The sequence below is a fragment of the Lycorma delicatula genome, chromosome 1, assembly GCF_047948215.1.
Source record: "Lycorma delicatula isolate Av1 chromosome 1, ASM4794821v1, whole genome shotgun sequence".
In the NCBI taxonomy this organism is placed as follows: domain Eukaryota; kingdom Metazoa; phylum Arthropoda; class Insecta; order Hemiptera; family Fulgoridae; genus Lycorma; species Lycorma delicatula.
Window position 1 is genome coordinate 250,702,947 of NC_134455.1, and position 24,062 is coordinate 250,727,008.

Sequence of the window (24,062 nt, forward strand, 5' to 3'; positions counted from 1 at the left end):
TAGAAGAGTTATACAGAGGAAATGAATTAGAAAATGGTGTTATAGAGGAAGTAGAACAGGATGAAAGGGGAGAAACAGTACTGAGATTTGAATTTAAGAGAGCATTAAAAGATTTGAATGGCAGAAAGTCTCCTGGAATAGACTGAATACCTGTAGAATTACTGTGCAATGGAGGTGAGGAAGCAATTGATAGAGTATACAAACGTTTTTTTTTGGGGGGGGGGGCAAAAAACGCCTGTGCGCTATCATTGCTCGGAATTTTTTTTAATAAAAAAATAAAATAAAATAGAACTAATCTAAAAGATGAATAAAACTTACAACTAGTATCACAAACAATATCTAAAATAAAGCCAAAAGTGAATAGAATTTAACAAAGTTTGAGGTGGGTGTAAAGGGACCATTTTCAGATAAGAAAAAGATTATACAAACTGGTGTGTAAATTTATGAAAAAGGGGAAGTTCCATCAGACTGATGAAAGAGTACCAATAATGATGCCAAAGAAAAGAGAGCTGATAAATGTGAAGAATACAGAAAAATTAGCTTAACTAGTCATGCATCAAAAATCTTAACTAAAATTCTGTACAGATGAATTGAGAGGAGACTGGAAGAAGTGTTAGGAGAAGACCAATTTGGTTTCAGGAAAAGTATAGGGACAAGGGAAGCAATTTTAGGCCTCAGATTAATAGTAGAAGGAAGATTAAAGACAAATAAACCAACATAATTGACATTTATAGACCTAGGAAAGGCATTCGATAACGTTGAATAAAATTTTCAGCATTTTAAAAAAATTAGGGTTCAAAGACGTAGATAGGAGAACGATTGCTAACATTTATAGGAACCAAATAGCAACAGTAATAATTGAAGAACATAAGAAAGAAGCTGTAATAAGAAAGGGAGTCTGATAAGGATGTTCCCTATCCCCGTTATTTGTTAATCTTTACATAGAACTAGCAGTTAATGATGTTAAAGAACAATTTAGATCCGGAATAACAGCATAAGGTGAAAAGATAATGATGCTATGATGTGCTGATGATATAGTAATTCTGGCTGAGAGTAAAAATGATTTAGAAGAAACAATGAACGGCATGGATGAAGTCCTATGCAAGAACTACCACATGAAAATGAACAAAACAAAAGTAATGAAATGTAGTAGAAATAACGAAGATGGACCACTAAATGTAAAAATAGTAAGAGAAAATATTATGGAGGTAGAAGAATTTTTTTACTTTGGAAGTAGAATTACTAAAGATGGACGAAGCCTCAGTGATATAATTAGCAGAATAGCTCAGGTGAAATGAGCTTTCAGTCAAAAATATAATTTGCTTACATTAAAAATTAATTTAAACATCATTAAAACATTTTTGAATGTACGAGGTGTGATAAAAAAATACGGTGAATGAATTTTTATAGCGGCAACTGCCGACGTTACATCAATATGCTGTAATTTGTCCAATAGCGTGATCAACTGAGATAGGCAGGAGCAAGTCGTAACACTTTCGAGCTTGCCAGTCAGCTGCCAGGACCGCTAGAGTTAGGTTGTGTTTATCGTCTGTCGCGCAACATGGATTTTGAACTACGCATTAACATTAATTTTTGTTTTAAGTTGCAAGAGTGCAAAGAAGCTCACGAAATGTTAGAATCGGTGTACGGCGATAATGTGGTAACTTTGAAGACTGTGTACAAGTGGTATGACAGATTTAAAAACGGAAATGAGTCTGTTGAAGACGAGCAGCGTGCCGGAAGTAAAGTAACCTCAAAAACAGATGAAAATGTGCAAAAAGTGGAAACAATGGTTCGTTCAAACAGGCGAATGACTATTCGAGAGCTATCGGAAGACCTTAACATCTCGTACGGATCCGTTCAAAGCATTTAACTAATGAATTGCAAATGAGAGGAGCGAGTGCAAAATTTGTTCCCAGACTTTTGAGTGATGAACAGAAGGAAAATCGTGTGTCAATTTGCACGGAGTTGAAGGGTCGTCTTCATGCAGATCCGGACTTCATGGTCAAAATTGTAATGGAGATGAAAGTTGGGTCTATGGCTATGACCCTGAGACCAAAATGCAGAGTTCCCAATGGAAAACCAGTTCATCTCCTCGCCCTGAAAAGGCACGTCAGTCAAAATCCAACGCTCGTTGTTTTTTTCGATAGTGAGGGCATAGTGCGATCAGAGTTTCTTCCAAGGGGAACAACTGTAAACTCTGAATTTTATAAGGGTGTACTGCAACGTTTGTGAAACGACGTACGAAGAAAACGACCAGAAAAATGGACCAATGGCTTCCTTCTTCACCACGGCAACGCGCAGTATCACACCTAGCTTCTCATTCGCGATTTTTTGGCCGAAAAAAATGTTCCTGTCTATCCACAGCCGCCATACTCACCGGATTTAGCACCATTCGACTTTTGGCTCTTCCCAAAAATTAAAACTGTGCTTAAAGGAAAACGTTTTGACACCATTGCTGACATTGAGAGGGCCACGACCGAGCACCTGAAAGCCCTTCCGAAAGACGCCTTCCAGAAATGCCTCCAGTCATGGAGTCAACGTTGGGATAAGTGCATTGCTAGCCAAAGACAGTACTTTGAAGGAGATTAAATCGAATTCTATGTAACCTTATTCCTTTTTTTAATAAAAAATTATTCACCGTATTTTTTGATCACACCTCGTATATGTTTGGAGCGTAGCTTTATATCGAAATGAAACTTGAATGATTAGAGTACCTAAAAAGAAAAGATTAGAAGTGTGGTGCTACAGGAGAATGTTAAAAATCAGATTGGTAGATAAAGTGACAAATGAAGAGGTGTTGCAGCAAATCAATGAAGAAAGAAGCATTTGGAAAAATATAGTTAAAAGAAGACAGACTTTTAGGCCACATATTAAGGCATCCTGGAATAGTAATCGCTTTAATATTGGCAGGACAGTTAGAAGGAAAAAATTGTGCAAGCAGGCAACATTTGGAATACATTAAACAAACTGTTGGGATGTAGGATGTAGGGGATATTTTGAAATGAAACAACTAGCACTAAATAGGGAATATTTGAGAGCTGCATCAAACCAGTCAAATGATTGAAAAAAAAAACATTTGAAAATGCAGATTGAAATATCATGTAGTCTTGTACTTGCTATTACTTTACAATTTTAAAATAGCCTACTGTAAAACAATATAAAATTGTGGCATTTGCTAACAACCAAGGAGACTGGGTAATAGCTTTCTCCAGGAATGCAGAGTTTTGCCAGGCAAGAGAGTATAATGCAATAACCATGAAATGAAATTGTACTTCAGTAAGTGTTACAATTTACATAGCTGCCATATGAATGTAAAGATGCTAATTAGTAATTGGTTTGAAAATTCCCACATACAATTTGTTAAGGCTGTTTGTTTCGTTTATGGTTCGAATCACAGCATTCATTTATGGTTCGAATCATGATCACAGCATTTGAACTCTCCCCATTCCAACTATTAAATGATTAGAATAACAAGCTAGAAGTATAAGTTGAACTACTCAAAAAAAGTCTGTTACAATTGGTGGTGAATTATATATTCTGGAAGTTGATGAAAGCATGGTCAACAGATGTAAAAATTATCCCAGAAGCATGTTCCACCAACAACAATGGTGGTGGTTGGTGGAGTTTACTGCAAAACAAAGAAGTAATTTCTGAAACTTGTTCTTGACAGGTCCCTCCCAACAATAACCAATATGATAAGACACTATGAGAAACAGGGGTCAACTAAATACTCATACTCCTGGTAATCATATAACACTGCATCACTAAATGTGACTGCATTCATACTTCAAAGTGAAACCATAAGTTCAACTTCACTGTTCTATAAAATAGTGCACTTATACATACAATCAAGAGGTTACAGGGGAACCCCAAATGGCAAAATAATTAAGACCATGGTAAAGCTAGATATGTCATACTTAGCTGAATTCCAGTGGCAAGAGAATGTGCATTCCAATCAACAAGATAATTTAAGGCATAAAAACTGTTTAGCACCAGAAATTAACCTATGACATAAGTAAACATCAGAGTAAATCACATATTACAACATTACTTATGAGCAAGTATGACTTTATGTGATCCCCACTACCTTAACTTTACTTTACTTTTACTTTATAATTTGCTTACTACATAAAGTCTCCCTTTCATTTCAATATAAGACATTATTAATTTTACATGAAATCTATAGGCAATTCTATAATCACCTCTAAGCAAAAACTTAAAACAAAACACATCCCATCAAGTATTTTTCATAATTTATTTAATATTTATATTAAAAACTGTTCACTGTTGAAATAAAAAAGAAACATGTAGTAGGAAAATGATCAAATGAACGTTTAGGCTTGACAGATGTAAGCATCATGTAAAAAATCAAATTTAAATACAACGGAAACAAAATTTTATAATTTTTAAAGAAAAGGCTTTTTAATAAACAAATAAAATAAACTTACTATTGTTGGGATTTGCAGAACAATGTACTAGACTATGTTGATTATGCTTCTCTCTCGAGTTTTACAAACAAAAAATGACAATTACTCGAACACATCAAAAATATTTCTAACAGCGATTGATAATACACATTACTTATAAAAAAAAAACAATAAACATATTTGACTCAGAAGTTCCAGAACTAGTCTACTTAAGTTCGTAGAACCGCTATTACGTAACTACTTGTATACATCAAAATTTAACAAAACACCCTTTTAATACTCATGATAGTAATGAATTGGCCAATTCAAAATTAATTTTAAACATAATTTGTCATTTTAACGTGTTATAATTTCAATAATAATATTTTTTAATGTTATAAAAAAAATCGACGGATAAGAAATCTTCTGATAAATCCATGAATGTCTTTATCCAGTGGCCTTTGATATTAAATTCTCATACCTGTATTGTGAACAAATCACAGTCTATGATTTTCCTGATCAGTTTTTTTTTAATACAACACTCATCTAACCATGACGAAGTCCCGCATATAACTGACGCTTTCCGATGTTGTCACAGGTCTATCCCACCACTATTTCTCCGAATTGTCCAAGTCTGTAACGAAACAGTCTTTGTATAGAAAACGTTTGCTCATTTTTCACGCATGATGTCATATTTCTTAAAATTTTATTTTAAGAAGGAATTTGATAATTAATGTGAATCATGCTGCTACTAATTTAATTTTTACGTTTAAAAAAAATATCGTCTGTCGACGAATTAAGAAATCCATAAAATAAATAATTTACAATAAAAAAAAATACAAATAAATTCACCAATTTAAATAAGCCAATTCAATTGTCCAAAGAGTTCCATGTAGATAAGTCATACTTGCTCATAAATAATCTTTTTTTTTTTTTTAAAAATTTATTTTTCTTTTGTTAAAAAAAAGAATCATATATGTATATATATATATATATATATATATATATATATATATATATATATTAACTTAGCAAAATCAATTCTTTTTTTGTTATAGTATTTGTCCATATTCCCCTGTACCAATTATGTCAAAGATGAAATTATAACACAGTTTTCCTCCAACAGTACAAAATTCAATAATGCTTGTTACCATATGCTAATTGTTTTCCATTTCAAGAGTGCTTTCGAGGGTTTCCCTCATCATCAGTTAATAAAAACTTTTAAAAATTACACATAAAAATTGTTGCATATTATAGAAATATGTAGTCAAAAAATTAAAATAAGTTATTTCATGAGGCCAGCCACACATACAGTACCTGTACTAACAATATATAAAATGTTTATTTAATAAATTATATGAATGTGCTGTTATCTATGGCAGTTTCGATAAGAAAGTCATTATCAATTTTTTTCTGTACATTAATCAAGTTAAACTTTTTTATAAGTTATGTCATAACAACATGTACCCTAATATCCCTATAGATCAAAATATATGTACAATAAGAAATAAACTGAAAATTAATAATAAAGATCTGAAATTTATCAATAATGTTATAACCATCAATAGAAATACATGTCAACAAAATTATTTCCAGTTTAACAATGAATTTTACATGCAAGATTTGCCCATAGGATTTCAATTATCAATAGTTATGTCCAAAATTTATTTACAGGAGTTTGAAAATAGGATGGTCTATGGTATTACCCACATTCATAAAATTCAATTATGGGTTCGGTACGTTGATGATATTTAGGTGATATTTAGGACTATGAACCTGTTAATGAACATTTAATAATAAAAAAAACCTAATTCTTATCGTAATAATTAAAAATTTACCTTAGAAATGGACAAATACAGAAAAATAAATTTTTTAGATGCTGCATAGAAATAGTAAAAGTAATAAAATTATAACATCCGATCTATGCAACATCTAAATACAACATCAAATTATTTATATATTAAAAAGTAAACTGAAAAATAATAATGAGGACCCAAAATTTATTGATAATATTATAATAATCATCATTAGGAATATATGTCAGCAAAATTATTTCGAATTTAATTTTCTTATCAAAACCGCCGTAGATAGCAGCACATTTGTATAAATTATTAAATAAAATTAATATAATATTAGTACAGTACTGTATGTGCGGCTAGCAACTGGAAATATTTTTACTTCTATTATTTTTATTTTAGTTTCATTTTTGACCAAATATTTTACATTATATATGAAGATTTTTAATGTTTTAATTTAATGTGTAATTTTTTAAAAAGAAGTGGATTAAATGACAATGAGGGAAACCCTCGAAACAATAATTGGAGAAACAAAAGATAAGGTAAGAAACAGATTTTGTACTGGTGGTGGAAAGTTTAGTTTTACTTTTGCCTTTGGTTTATATATATATATATATACGCATATGTATAAAATTTTAAGCTCAATAATCTCCAAACTAATATATATCAGTTACACTGAAATCTATACATGCATGTTGAAGTTTTATGTAAATTGGTTGTCATTCTTAAGCAATAAGTATCCAGCTGATCTCAGTCAGACCATTTCTAAAGTCTGAATATTTTTATAGTAGTTACTGTGGGATTTTAATGAGCTCCAATAAAAATTATAAAGGTAGCATCACCTCATTATACCTCTGTAACGTTATCATACTTGTTAAAGGGGGCGCTAGCAATGCCCCTCATTATCTGTACCTTAAATATACATATATATACATTTAAGTAATAGAACTACATAACAAAAATAACACGTTTAAAAAAAACACTCAAGAAGCCTGCCAGTTCATAAATAAGTACCAAAATAACTTACTGACAGAATCAAGGATTTACATGTACATAATTCCATACATCCATACAGTCTATAACAACATATCTATATATATAAAAATGTTAAGTTCGTTTGTGTACGGCTTCAAAAACTCAAAATGTTCTGCACCGATTGAGCTCAAATTTTAGCACGATATATAACCCGCATCAAAGATTGTTTTCATCTATTTCTAATAAATCTATCTAACTATTTTTAATTTGGAAATGTAAACAAAGGAAAACCAATAAGATCAATGCATGATGGCCACTGTCAACACAACGACCAATCACAAAGAGCCCGTATGGCCGATGCCAATGTAAACAAAATCACAACTGATTAAGTAACAAATTTCTTTGAATTATATTTAACAGTTAAAACATCTGTATTTTATTAAAAAAAAAAAAACACCAAAACAAAAAGAAAAGCCACCAAGCAGGATGACTTACATACAGTAAATAAATTAAAAAAACCAACTTTCTTACAGCCCAGATAGACTTAAGACTATGCAAACAAAAAAAGTCGAAATAACCAAATACACAGAAAATAATATCCCTACATAATGACCAAAAATCCTTTGTTACGGTTGAATATTCACTTTTGTCTGAATTTACAGAAGGCATTTACAACGAAGCATTGATAAATATTGAAGACAAGTGCTTAGCTATTGCAAATAAAGTTCTTAGTCAATTGGGAATGCCAGCACCCACCCGAGTTGCGATTGCTTCATTTGATGTGGATTTACGCCGTGAACAGAGTTACAACATTGGTGATCTTCAGTCATATGTCCAATCAAACATTCCCAAATTAACGCGTGAACAGAAAGGCATTAATGATCGCATAATGCAAATGATAAATGACGGAGTTGGGGGGACCTTCTTCTTGGATGCACCAGGAGGAACTGGGAAAACATTCCTCATTAGATTGATTCTAGCAACGGTTCGATCAAAAAATGACATAGCCTTAGCTCTTGTTTTGTATGGAATAGCTGTGACATTGTTACCAGGTGGAAGGACTGCGCATTCAGCTCTGAAGTTGCCATTAAACATGCAAATCATCGAGACTCCCACGTGCAATATTTCCAAAGCATTCTGTATGGGGAAAGTATTACAAAAATGTAAACTCATTGTTTGGGATGAATGCACGATGGCACATAAAAAATCGCTTAAAGCTCTTGATCGATTGTTATGAGATTTGCGTGGAAACGTTCAACCATTCGGGAATGCTTTGATATTGCTCGCAGGAGATTTTAGGAAAATTGCCTGTAATTTATTGATCGACACCAGCAGACGAAATGAATGCTTGCCTGAAATATTCAACATTATGGCGACACGTACATACATTGCAGTTGTCTACGAATATGCGTGTCCAGTTGCAGAATGATCCATCAGCTGAGGTATTCTCACGACAGTTACTGGACATTGGAAACGGACAGCTGTCAGTCGATGAGACGTCTTGACGAATATCATTTCCTGATAATTTTTGTAATTTAGTAACATCGAAAGTAGAACTGATCGAAAAGGTATTTCCTGATATTCAAATTAATCATAGAAATCACGATTGGCTCAGTGAACGAGTATCCTTGCCGCAAAGAATAAAGATATCTATCAACTTAATAATGTTATTCAATCCAGCATTCAAAGTGAGTAAATTACATATAAGTCGATAGACACCGTTGTGGAAGCAGATGAAGTAGTTAATTATCCAATGGAATTTGTAAACTCACTTGATCTGCCAGGGATGCCACCACACATATTAAAATTGAAAATAGGTGTGCCAATTATCCTGTTGCGGAATATTAATCAGCCAAAACTCTGCAACGGCATGCGACTTGCAGTTAAGAAATTGATGAATAACGTAGTGGAAGCAACGATTTTAACGGAGCCTTTCAAAGGTGAAGATGTCTATGTATTCATTCTATGTATTTTGTTACAGAATAAAGAATTAATAATAGAGATATAACACTATTAACTATTATTGTTTGAACTGTTCCTCTAGTGGCAGGTATTCTGATGAAATTCATCTTTGGTGTACATGTGATACATGTTTTTGTATTACTTTCATTGTCACAATCTTATATGACACTGGCTTAAAAATAATAATCAAACATAATACAGTGTTCATGCAGTAATAATAATCATTCATATTACAATGATTTGAATAAGACCTGTACCCTAAAATTTAAATAGGAGATCATGAAAAATTCATAGGGGCTTATGCAAATAAATTCAATATTTTCTAAGTTATGTGAAACTGTTTTGTTCCATTTTAGTTAATATTAAGGTTATAGTTTCCATTGAAGGTTCCAGTAGTGTTAGCTGTTTTCTGCTATTACTTGTTCTATGTTTGAAGTTGAAGTGAAGTAATCTTTATAAATTACTAGCTCTACCCGCCACGCTTCGCTGGCACATTGTGGTTGCATGGATGAGAAATGAGAAACAAAACAAAGCATACGCATACGTTTCATAGAAGTTTAATTTTGCAATACTTGTGGATATACAATAGTTTTTTGTTTTTCCACTGTCTGCGTAGATATAAAGGCTATCTAGTTTGCCGACTCGGGAACACGCAACACACAGTTGCCCATGTGAGAAGCAATCCGCATCTAAATCTAAACCACACAATTCTAAAGATTGACCTTAAGTCAATTGATTTTTAAGTCAGATTGACCTTTATTGATTGTGATTGCATATGCCAATCGAATTGGGAATTGCTATCTTTTAAATTAAAATGGTGTATCGGTCCGGATTATGGGTATTCGAGGAATGAGGACATCTTCACCTTTGAAAGGCCCCGTTAAAATCGTTGCTTCCACTACATTATTCATCAATTTCTTAACTGCAAGTCGCATGCCGTTGCAGAGTTTTGGCTGATTAATATTCCGCAACAGGATAATTGTCATTTTTTGATCGAACCGTTGGTAGAATCAATCTAATGAGGAATGTTTTCCCAGTTCCTCCTGGCGCATCCAAGAAGAAGGTCCCCCCAACTCCGTCATTTATCATTTGCATTATGCGATCATAAATGCCTTTCTGTTCACGCGTTAATTTGGGAATGTTTGATTGGACATATGACTGAAGATCACCAATGTTGTAACTCTGTTCACGGCGTAAATCCACATCAAATGAAGCAATTGCAGCTCGGGTGGGTGCTGGCATTCCCAATTGACTAAGAACTTTATTTGCGATACCTAAGCACTTGTCTTCAATATTTATCAATGCTTCGTTATAAATGCCTTCTGTAAATTCCATGGTCATATTGGTATTTTCTTGGCGTACTCTATGCAAAATATCCTCAGCCATATGCAATCGATATCTTTCCCATAACTCTGTGGGAGATGAAGGGAAGCTAAGCGGTCAATATAATTGCGAATAATGCGCGATTTTGGTTTGGATGTGCAGTGTTGCACGTGTCCTTAATGCATATATCCCAATGTTGGTCGTTTTCTAATAAATTCAGAGCTTGGTGAAAAGGCGCAGCTCAATCACGACACGATCACACAAAAGTACCTCGATTAAAGTGAATATTTAATTCAGATTGTATAATAATCTGAATCAGATGCAAGTGGATACGTTTTGTTTTTTTTGTTAATAAACAATGTAATTAGGAACAGGTATTGTTTCACATGTGACTGCGGTTGTAGTTAGCTAGTATGGCGAGTGTTCTCCTCGCTTCCGGCAGATGGCGCGGTCACTGGTACACAACTGACCGTTAAAAAAACTGTTTTCTCGCGGTCGCGGGTATGTGACTGATGCGAAAAATAGATAAAAACAATCTTTCATGCGGGTTATATATCGTACTAAAATTTGAGCTCAATCGGTGCAGAACATTTTGAGTTTTTGAAGCGTACACAAACGAACTTAACATTTTTATATATAAAGATTTATGGGCTGGGAAAAAAGCCCTTAAGTCGTGCGAAAAAAGACATCATTTTAAATGCTTACAAAAGCAGAGTAATGCTTACAGAATAATCAAACGGCGTTGATTTCAGATGTTAATAAACTGCTAACGTAAGTAGAAGTTGTGCTGCTTCAGTGAACAACGTGATTCTCGAGTATGAATTTACTAATGAATTACGGTCTCCAAAGAAAACAAAACCCCGCAGGTCAATTGAGAAAAAGGTGAGATTTTGATAAAAACGCGATTCGTAAAAAAATTACACGAATTTGAATTATTTATAGTTTAGCGGTGTATTATGTCCTTTGGAAGAGAATTCGGTTATTGTCTTCGACATCGCTTCTTATCATTAAACGAAAAGAATTCCAGCAAGTTTTATAGAAAAACAATGATATCAAAATGTGGCTTAGTTCAAAAGGAATAATTTTTGAAGAGGTTTAAGTTAATGTTCAATCGTTGCAAAGGGTTTCGCGTATTAAAAGTAATTATAGTCCGTATAAAATTGGTTTGACACCCCAACGCCATATTGGTAAGTCGTGTTTTTATTCGGCTCCTAACGAATATGTTTGCCGGCCTCCGTGGCGCGAGTGGTAACGTCTCGGACTTTAATCCGGTGGTTCCGAGTTGGAATCCCGGTCAGGCATGGCATTTTCATACGCTATAAATCATTCATATCATCACCAACTGCGGTTGTCCTTCTTGGTTGCTTTTCTTTTTATTTTGGTGTTTTTTTTTTTTTAATAAAATACAATGTTTTAGCTGTTGAATATAATTCAAAGAAATTTGTTACTTAATCAGTTGTGATTTTGTTTACATTGGCATCGGCCATACGGGCTCTTTGTGATTGGTCGTTGAGTTTGACAGCGGCCATCTTGCATTGATCTGATTGGTTTTCCTTTGTTTACATTTCCATCTGATTTATTAGCCTCTTATTTATTAAAAAACTGTACAAATTAAAAATAGATAGATAGATTTATTAAAAATAGATGAAAACAATCTTTAATGCGGGTTATATATCGTGCTAAAATTTGTATGGTTTTTTAAAAAAATAAAATACAGATGTTTTAGCTTTTAAATATAATTCAAAGTGTTGGGTAAAGTTAACAAAAAATAAAAGAACACACAGCTCGTATTTGCCAAAAGAAATTGGACTTTAATTAGAAGGAAAACAAATGAACTTAAGTTAAACCATAACCTTAAAATTAAATGGAATTATTAAATAAACATAACTTAATTCAATATAAGAAATATCAGCTGAAATCAGCATATCAGTCATTTATAATCTTAAATGAGAAAATACATGAATATACATATTTCAAATACACATTTTTATATACTTAGAAAAACAAAACATCAATAAACATAGTAGGACTGGAAAACTATTGCATTGCTGACATATGCTGTAATATTGAAAAATTAGCAATGAACAAATGTCATTAACTTAGAGAAATAAATTACAATAATTCCAGTATAAAAAGAGTTAATTACAATATCATCAATCACATTAAAATAAGTAATAATATAAATAGAATTTATTCTAATAGTAAGCTTTCTTGAAAATATTAAGTTACAAAGAAGTCCAAAAACATAACTTCATATCAGGAGTAATTTTGTTTAGATTAATTTAAGAGAATATGAATTCAGTGCATGAATAGATAAGAATTAATCTCGGCGATTAACAAGTTAAATTAGATTAAATGATAGAGTTAATTGCAATAAACATTTCAAGTAAAGGTAATTTGCTCTGAGTAACTGACGTTTGAACACGAACTTTTGATGAACAACACGAAATATACTAATAGTTATCAATAATAATATATGAAATATATCGCACATAAGTTTTATAATTCTGAAGTAGTGTTTAAATTAAAAGTAGATTTGATAAGAACGATAGTTTGCATTTAATAACCCATAAAATGGGCTACACATGAACAAGGATAACATAAACGTTTAATATGAATAATAATGAATAATTTTCACTTGCCTGTATCACACACAAATATTAGCAAGAGATGAACTCGTGAAAGCAAGTACATATGAATACATGTAGCAACCCTAGGCGTAGTCTGTGTGCAATGGTGTATCAGGAATACAGGGGTGAAAAGTGGTTTAGAGGCTGAGCAGGACGTGGCGTCTCAGATTTGTAGCAATGAGTTTGGAGAAATTCTGCATCGATGAAATTGTAGTAAGCAGCTGGAGAAGATTCGGAGTCGATGGAATTGGCTGTTTTGTAGTAATTGAAACACATTCAACGTAGACGACTTGACGTAATATACAGAATTTGAAGATTAACTTAACAAAGAAACGAGGCAAGTCAAAACATAGAGATCGGTGAAATCACGAAACACTGACGAGTAGAACTTGAGAATATTTCGACAGAGAAATACCACAACGTTTATGAGAGTATGAAGACGACGAAAGTATTTAAACATTATACGAGAGAGACAATTGCAAGCTGATCCATCCAAGGCTGGAGGATCAGCGTTGCGGAACCGCACAACGTGAAAGTCAGAACTAGAATGCCAAAATGGTGGCGTGATGAGAAGTAGGGGGAAGCAAACTAGGCAGTGGACAGGAGAGTGTGTGTGTAAAAGACAAGAGATGTGTGCATGCATTAGTATGGGAATGAAATAAAAATGGGTGTGAGAAGGCAGCAATAAATATACGAGAAATGAACACGCGGTCACTATTAAGATGACAGAAGCAGACAGTCTGGCCGGCGCCAGGTCTCAAACAAACAATCAAACAGATACAACTATGACAAGAGCCCAATACGAAACATAGTAATAAATTTACCATGCCTGTAACAAACAACATGACCCAACCCTAACTTTGAATTCTTGGAAAATAACGCAACTTTACGCAATGGCGTAAACGTTAAAGAAATTTGGTCGTTGTGTTTGACAGCGGCCTATTGCATTGATCTGATTGGTTTTCCTTTGTTTACATTTCCAATTTAAAAATAGATAGATAGATATATAAAAAATAGATGAAAACAATCTCTGATGAGGGTTATATATCGTGCTAAAATTTGAGCTCAATCGGGGCAGAACATTTTGAGTTTTTGAAGCGTACACAAACGAACTTAACATTTTTATATATATATATTTATATATATATATATAGATTTACATCATTTTTGTTTCTTCATAATCATAGATTTTTTATGAAATATTACAGATATGTTAATAATTTTCAGCCTAACTAGATAGATCAATGCTATTTTATAAAATTCTTCCATCATTTATAGTAAACTTCCTCCAAATGGAATGAAAAATATAAGCAAACAATGTGTAATGAATTTCAAATTGAGAGCTGTAAGATTAAAATTGTATTGATAGCAAATGACTCATCCATGAATCAACTTTTAACATCTTTCTTACTTTTTTTTCTTACTTCAGTCATTTGACTGGTTTGATGCAGCTCTCCAAGATTCCCTATCTAGTGCTAGTCGTTTCATTTCAGTATACCCTCTACATCCTACATCCCTAACAATTTGTTTTACATATTCCAAACGTGGCCTGCCTACACAATTTTTCCCTTCTACCTGTCCTTCCAATATTAAAGCGACTATTCTAGGATGCCTTAGTATGTGGCCTATAAGTCTGTCTCTTCTTTTAACTATATTTTTCCAAATGCTTCTTTCTTCTTCTATTTGCCGCAATACCAATTCATTTGTCACTTTATCCACCCATCTGATTTTTAACATTCTCCTATAGCACCACATTTCAAAAGCTTCTAATCTTTTCTTCTCAGATATTCCGATTGTCCAGTTTCACTTCCATATAAAGCGACACTCCAAACATACACTTTCAAAAATCTTTTCCTGACATTTAAATTAATTTTTGATGTAAACAAATTATATTTCTTACTGAAGGCTCGTTTAGCATGTGCTATTCAGCATTTTATATCGCTCCTGCTTCGTCCATCTTTAGTAATTCTACTTCCCAAATAACAATTCTTCTACCTCCATAATCTTTTCTCCTCCTATTTTCACATTCAGTGGTCCATCTTTGTTATTTCTACTACATTTCATTACTTTTGTTTTGTTCTTGTTTATTTTCATGCGATAGTTCTTCCGTAGGACTTCATCCATGCCGTTCATTGTTTCTTCTAAATCATTTTTACTCTCGGCCAGAATTACTACATCATCAGCAAATCGTAACATCTTTATCTTTTCACCTTGTACTGTTACTCCGAATCTAAATTGTTCTTTAACATCATTAACCGCTAGTTCCATGTAAAGATTAAAAAGTAACGAAGATAGGGAACATCCTTGTCGGACTCCCTTTCTTATTACGGCTTCTTTCTTATGTTCTTCAATTGTTACTGTTGCTGTTTGGTTCCTGTACATGTTAGCAATTGTTCTTCTATCTCTGTATTTGAACCCTAATGTTTTTAAATATTCCAGTCTACGTTATCGAATGCCTTTTCTAGGTCTATAAACGCCAAGTATGTTGGTTTGTTTTTCTTTAATCTTCCTTCTACTATTAATTTGAGTCCTAAAATTGCTTCCCTTGTCCCTAAACTTTTCCTGAAACCAAATTGGTCTTCTCCTAACACTTCTTCTAATTCTTCTGTATAGAATTCTAGTTAAGGTTTTTGATGCATGACTAGTTAAACTAATTGTTCTATATTCTTCACATTTATCTGCCTCTGCTTTCTTTGGTATCATGACTATAACACTTTTTTTTAAGTCTGACGGAAATTCCCCTTTTTCATAAATATTACACACCAGTTTGTATAATCTATCAATTGCTTCCTCACCTGCACTGCACAGTAATTCTACAGGTATTCCGTCTATTCCAGGAGCCTTTCTCCCATTTAAATCTTTTAATGCTCTCTTAAATTCAGATCTCAGTAGTTTCTCCCAATTTCATCCTCCTCAACTTCCTCTTCTTCCTCCATTTTCTAATTCATTTACTCCGTATAACTCTTCAATATATTCCACCCATCTATCAACTTTACCTTTCGTATTATATATTGGTGTACCATCTTTGTTTAACACATTATTAGATTTTAATTTATGTACCCCAAAATTTTCCTTAACTTTCCTGTATGCTCCGTCTATTTTACCAATTTTCATTTCTCTTTTAACTTCTGAACACTTTTCTTTAATCCACTCTTCTTTCGCCAGTTTCCACTTCCTGTTTATAGCATTTCTTAATTGCCGATAGTTCCTTTTACTTTCTTCATCACTAGCATTCTTATATTTTCTACGTTCATCCATCAGCTGCAGTATATCGTCTGAAACCCAAGGTTTTCTACCAGTTCTCTTTATTCCGCCTAAGTTTGCTGATTTAAGAATTTCCTTTTTAACATTCTCCCATTCTTCTTCTACATTTTCTACCTTTTCTTTTTTACTCAGATCTCTTGCGATGTCCTCCTCAAAAATCTTCTTTACCTCCTCTTCCTCCAGCTTCTCTAAATTCCACCAGTTCATCTGACACCTTTTCTTCAGGTTTTTAAATCCCAATCTACATTTCATTATCACCAAATTATGGTCGCTATCAATGTCTGCTCCAGGGTAAGTTTTGCAGTCAACGAGTTGATTTCTAAATCTTTGCTTAACCATGATATAATCTATCTGATACCTTGCAGTATCGCCTGGCTTTTTCCAAGTGTATATTCTTCTATTATGATTTTTAAATTGGGTGTTGGCAATTACTAAATTATACTTCGTGCAAAACTCTATAAGTCGGTCCCCTCTTTCATTCCTTTTGCCCAGCCCGTATTCACCCACTACATTTCCTTCCTTGCCTTTTCCAATGTTCGCATTCCAATCTCCAACTATTATTAAATTTTCATCTCCTTTTACGTGTTTAATTGCTTCATCAATCTCTTCGTATACACACTCTACCTTATCATCATCATCATGGGCGCTTGTAGGCATATAGACGTTAAAAATCGTTGTCGGTTTTAGGTTTTGATTTTATCCTTATTACATCTTTCTTAGTAAAGAACAAAAATATAAATTGTGAAACTGAAAAGATAAGATAACATGAATTTAATTAAAGCATTTTAGGTAGATTTCATAAAAAAAACTATCTATTGGAATTGGTACCATGATTCGACTTCTGGAAAATTTCAACATATCTTTGCACTTCACATCCCCCAGACCCCAAAAACCAGTCAGTTCAAAAGTTTACGTGTATATTTCACTTTCTTGTGGACACAATAACTGCCGTAATTTTAAATCAATCACTTTCAAACTGATACATAAAATACAATGACCCACAATCTCTGTCAAGTTCGTTAATGCACAAATTTGGACCATGAGGCTGTAAATGGGAGGCTTTTTAAAAAAACAAATAACTTTCTTATTAAGTAAAATATTGAATTCGTTCCTACTATTCTTTGGATAAGGGCCTAAAACATTATCTAAGTAAAGTTTTTTGATATCACCAACCATTGGTCCAGGGAGTGGAAAAATGGGTTCGAAGACAAAAAAAAAGCATACCTCCCCTTAATAGGCACAGTATCGAATCTGTTTGAAGTGGTCATTAGTCCTCTAAACATTACCTAAAACTGAACAGTTTTTGACATGACCAACCCTTATGGAAAGGGATGACCAAAATGTTGCTGGAATTGTAAGACGATGGGGCTGGTATGCTAAACATATGAAACTTTTTTTCACATGCAACCATTGTCGTATTGAGTAAATTTGAAGTTTTTCTTAACTTTAAGGAGGAAATCTTTCTTATCCCCTATTTAGCATCGGTAAAATCTACCTCCACCATCTGGTGTGCCGAAAGGAATTTTTTTATATTGTATCAGTGAAACTATAGAAAAATAATTACTAACAAGGAGGGATTCTAAAGAAAAAGATAATACATAAGTTTTTTAAAGATAATTTTATAAAAAATCATTTACCTTTGTACAGAATGGGGATCCTGAGTCCGCATAACAATATAACAAAGAGCTGGAAGCCCTCCAAGATGGAATGCTTGCCTTAAAAAACAAAACAAAAAACTTAATATCCAACCAGCAGAGTAACATACAAGACATAAATAACAGGACCTGTAATTGTACCTTCAATTTTTTTTTTACAAAATAGTAAAAACACCAACTAATAGTTGGAACATGTGTAGTTGTTAACTACATTTTATGGAAGTCAATGATTTACAATGAAGGAAGAACATGTTGTACTTTTCAAATCCTCTTGAAAAGTAGAACCGTGACATTTATCAGGTACATTCAAGTAGTGGAAGAGCAACACAAAACAACTTCGTTCTTCACTTTCTCTAGAAAGCCTATCACAGAATGCTATTTTAGCAAACAGCTATAATAGCTGTTTTAGTCTTATACTGAAGTGACCTAAAACTTATATTAGGATAGTTACAGCAGTTATGGGACACAACAAACAGCATTAAAAAATGAAATTACATATACTTGCCAGAATTTTTCCTCTACTAAAATTTTATTTTTCAATAAATTACTTTATTAACTACATTTTATGGAAGTTAATGATTAATAATGAAGTGAAAACATGATGCACTTTTCAGCTCTTCTTAATACGCAAAACTGATATGGCATTTATCAATTAAGTATAACGTTGATGTTATAAATTGGAAAAAGTACTATAAATCACTTTTATAAAACATTTTATTTTCAATTTCAAATTTTATATTCAACATTTTATTTAAAATCTAAAATTAGATAGCTATTGTTAAACAATAAAAGATTATAATATACTTTTTCCCTAGTACCTAGTGTCTTCACTAGGTACTGGTGAAAACACTAGGTAGTAGGAAAAAGTAAATAAATCCAATATAAATAAGTAAATAAAAATTGCAAAAATTATACTTGTGAAACATTACAAAATGAGTATTTCTAGCATCATTGATAGAATAAAAAGTAAAAGGTACAAACACCTGTTGTCATTTCTGACAATCCCAATCAAAAGCTAAATTATCAGCTTGAAAAAATACAAACAATTAAAACTTTGCACCACTAGCTCAATCAAAAACTAGAACAGGATTGGATAAAATAAAATTTTTTCTCAAGATAAATAGAATGAATCTTTAAAGCAACAAAGTAGAAGTACCCTCGCTCATGAACAGAATTTAAGGGAGGAGATAATCATTTAATTTTTCACGATAAAAACATCTCACAAAAAGATTTTTAATAAATTTAAAATTCTAGTTATCAAATATTATCATTATTCAACAATTACTGAGTAATCGTAATTGTCAGTTTACTGTGGTGCATTTACACACTACTCTTATGTTGTTTTCAGTAAATTATCACTTCAGATTATTATAAATTTGTAAAATGTTTTTAAACATTTTTAAAATACTAGATATTAGAAAAAATATTGGATCATCAAGCTGAGTGATGATGAGCCATGTTTCAGATGTGAGGTATTCTGCCCATTCTGCATTCGACTACTTAAATGTTGTTCTACTTAAATGAATTATTAACCACCTGGAAACACAGAAGGTAGAGAAAGAAGATTTCTATCCTCTTTCTAAGAGAGAAGTGATACCAAGTTTAAAGATAATTTACCAACAGCTGTTATCATAAAATACTTTTATAGCAACAAGAAGAGTAATCATTACATAGATAAGGTTGAGTTGAAATTATGTTAGCTTTTTTTACTGTTAATCGCCAAACAATCTACTTCCATTGTTTTTAATCCTTTTACAATAACAATAATAAAAACAACAAAGTATAAATCAGAGTCACTTGTCAGATCTGGAAGTAACTCCTTATTTGGAGCTTACTACAAAAATTGATCTAAAAAACCTATACTGAGAAGATCAAGAAATAGGGTTAATATACTCATACTTTCTAGAAGAAAAAATTATTAAGATTCACAAAAAAAGTATAATATTTCATATAAATAATATGACATATAAATAATGTGACATATAAATAATATTTTTATGTCACTTTTTATTTTTGTATTCTATTTTTGTAGATCTCATTTTATTGCAATAAAACCTCTATTACAAATTTTGAATTGTTTGAAGTAAGATTTGTATTATATAGATGAAAAGTTTTTTTTTTTTGTTTAACTTTTGACTAGCACCAACTTCAAAAATAGTTATTTGTTGTAAATACTTTAGTTAATAAATACGAATATATAATTATTTGTAACTTTTTAGTAATATTTTTTGAAATTGGTTTTTATTTTCATTTTCTGTAATTATTTTATTTCACAATTTTTAGTCGAATCTAGTTCCTCTATATATATATATATATATATATATATATATATATATATATATATATATATATATATATATATATATATATAACTTTTTCATCATTTTATATAAATATTATATGTAGGTTTAATATTTATATGTAGTTTATAGGAAAGTAGACAAGGAAAAAGGAATGATTGTTTAAGAAATGTAAATAGAGAAAGAAATGCAATATTTCTATTGCAATATAAAATGCAATATAGATTTATTATATATATATATATAAATACTATATATGTTATTATATAATTAAAATATAGATAGACCAACTAAACATGCTGCTCAAATGAGGCAACGATATTTAAAGGAAAGTTGCCAAAAAAGGAATGATCGTTTAAGGAAAAACAGAGAAAGAAATGCCATGAATATTAACGTAGAGACTTCTCAACGAGAATGTAGACTCTAATAAATGAAAGAGTAGAACAGTCTATTCTTACAGAATGAAAGTTTAGAGAGTAGTGCACATCATGTCAGTTTAATATACAAAAATTCGTCAAATGAACTGCACTTGGCTAATGGCGTCGAGCTACTTGATATTTTGTTATTTTTCCTAAGATTATAAACAGATTTGGTTCAAATCTGTGAGACCACTCTGAAAGTACACTCTTTAATTTTAAAAAGTTTACCAAAATCGGTTTACTAACATATTGCAAAACATACATTAAAAAAAATATAGTCAAATTGAGAATCTCCTTCTTTTTTAAATTTTGTTAAAAATAATATTTAACTTCCAAACAGAAAAATGTGTGCTATTTTTAGTCTGAAAACAAGAGAAACATGCAGGAAGGTGTTTAGATGAAAAAAATTATCAAACCATTTTACACAAATTCTTTCTTGTAACATGTTATCTTCCGATCCAGAAGGAAATCAAAGATACATCCAAATTAAATTACAAGGAATCTACAACTATCAGTATCTGCCCAAAAAACTGAAATTTATAAGATCCCAGTCAAAACTTTTTTGGAAAGCTGCTTGACTCCTTACAAGGTGAGTATAAGGGAAAAGAAAGAATTTCATTTAAAATTATTTCTACTCTACTTATAAAAGATCTTTACTTAATTTCCCATAATCTATGGATTATGATGTTAATAAAATAAGACAACCTACCTTCCAAAGGCAAAGTAGCCAATCTGTAAGCCAATGATAAGCCCAAATGCATGTCTTACAGCTGGCTTAGTTTTGGAAGGGTGAAGAAGATTTCTGAACAATGGAGCTAATAGTAAAGCGATCACCTGTGTAGCAACAAAATTAATCTGAAACAAACAAAAGGCAAAACACAATTAAAAATAAATATTTTCATATGCCATGAAAAATATATCAGTTCTCCCAAGATTTAAAATAAGATTTTTAAAATTATAATTAACTATAACTGATTTTCACCAAAAGAAAAGCAGTGATTCACATACTAAAATAGATGTAAATACAACAAAACTATAAATACTTAGGAATATACAAAATAAGAAATATGCAGTCAAGGTTATGATGAGTAGGAATAACATTTTCTGTTAGCAAAGCAGTTACCAGATGACAGTAGTAATCTATAGTGTGAACAGATAATGATTGATTTACTATAACATATAGCAGCTACAAAGCCAGAGATGGGTTCGAGGGGTCAGGCCACTACTGAAATGGGTAAAGAAAGATACAAAAAATTATTTCAGATGCATTTCATAATAGAACCTAATTTGTTTTTTGTTTTTTTTCTAAATGACTGTATCACTTGGACATGATATTTCTAAAAAAAATTTTTAGAAAATTTTACTATTCAATTTATATACTGCTTGCAGACATTAGACAAAGCACATAAAAGTGAGTGAAATTTTTTAATGTATTATTCAAAAAACAAGCTGATTCAGTTCATTCTCTATAGAACATTTTCCCTCCCTCATTTGCCTAAACTTGACTGTCCATATTGTGTTGGGACAAGCAGGCACACTTACAAACAAGGGCGAGCACATATTCATGCACACAAATGCAAACTGTGTTTGCTATTACACTGTTTGATACTATAAACCAATTATTACAGAGGCTTTCCTTTGTCTTGTCCTCATTTATGATGAAGAGATTACAGATGTGATCATATGAGTATACAAGTTAGGGGGGGATTGATATGGGTAACGTGTAGACATAAACAAAATGGCACGATAATATGGGAGGGGGCACTAACAAAGTCCATGCAAGGACATACATATATACACATATATATATATATATATATATTGCAAAAGTTAACTACTGTATTGCACTAGCTGTCAATTAAACTTTACCAATAACATTGAAAATTACCAATAATGTTAAACATGAAAAACTGTGAAATTCAATTTTTGTAACTTTTTTCAAGAGGCAGGGATGGCATACACAGTTTAAATTATTTTTTTATATGTAGGTATATGTTAGTACATAAATAATAAAAATGGTGATGTACTAAATTTTTAAGAATTTTTGAAAACTAAATTTTTTTTAAAATTCAAATTTTGGCTTCAAATAACTCTGATGGGGCTGATGATGAAAATCTCAAATTTGCACAACTTACAGTGTTTTTGTAGATGTTTGTGACAAATAAAAAAGCTTCTTGTGTATTGTACTAATAAAAAAGTTATAACCTCTCAAACATGAAAAACCTGTTAAAAGCGATACCATTTTGACTCACTAAATAAGTGCTCCAAGGGAGTTTCTTGTCTTCTTGGCACTTTAATATTTTTATACTTATTACTATAGTTGAAACAGACTGGTTTGAACCACTCAACTGTAATTTTCATGTTATAACAGGCGCTTGAAGTCATTTCCAGTCATCAGGAAAATTCATGTTGTAACATGCTCATTTATACTTGTTGCATCATTTAGCTTTGCAGTTACAGACTGGTCAGTCTGACGTTAGTCAGTGACCTGTTCACATCTTTATTGAGTGTCTCAAATTTCATTCTGTGTTTGGAATGTTTATTAAATAAATAAGTTTTACTTAATAATATTATATTTGCAAATTTAAAAAGCAGTTACATTATTTTCAAGTAATTTTACATAAAACAATGGAAGAACAATGTTTCATGGGAATTTATATGAATGAAGAGTGTCATAAAACAGAGTACGGTACATTGCCAAAAGAACTCACTAAAATTTGTGAATTTAGTGATGAAACCACAACTTTCTTTTTATGCATTAATTCAGATGCGTTAATTCAGATGTTTGTAAATATCATAAAAAAAAGGTTTTTGTCAAAATTCAGTCACCTGTATGGACAGTTCTGTTGTGACCCTTTGAGAACTCATAAAAGAACAGTTAAGAAAAACTTAAGACAAATAACATTAGAGCAAGCTCTTAAAGAACAAATTTTTCAAAATTTAAATTTAGTTCCTGTAAAGTATCTCTGCGTTATCTGTTTCAAAAGTATTGTTTCTTAGCAGAACAAAGAACAGTATGAATGCAAAGATCAAGAGCAATACATTGTCCCACATCACAATATTGAACAATTAGATGCTGCTTGTAGCATTTTGGGTGTATCACCTCCATCAAAATTGAAAAAATTAAGCACTTATCAAAGTCCATCAGCAATAAAATTTAAAATAAATAAGGTATCTGAAAAATTAAAAAAGAATCTTGAACTGTGTTTTGACTCATAATTTTCTGAAAATGATAATCCAGCTCAATCTTCTTCACATGAATATGATGATCTATTTTAAAACTAAAAGAAAAATGTGTTCTTGCTTCTAAGAAGTTAAGATTAAAATTA

At 31.8% G+C, this 24,062-nt stretch overlaps 1 protein-coding gene across 2 annotated transcripts in view; it reads right to left on the reverse strand.

The window, feature by feature from the left end:
• oys (lysophospholipid acyltransferase 6) overlaps positions 1 to 24,062 on the reverse strand; it is a 103,955-nt gene that overhangs the window by 35,718 nt on the left and 44,175 nt on the right. For both annotated transcript variants that reach the window (XM_075375562.1, XM_075375557.1), the window contains 2 exons: positions 21,443 to 21,588; positions 17,997 to 18,074 (listed from right to left, as the gene is read on the reverse strand). In XM_075375562.1, the coding sequence (XP_075231677.1) occupies positions 17,997 to 18,028 (32 nt within the window). In that variant the 5' untranslated portion in view covers positions 18,029 to 18,074; positions 21,443 to 21,588. The remainder of the gene's footprint in view (positions 1 to 17,996; positions 18,075 to 21,442; positions 21,589 to 24,062) is intronic.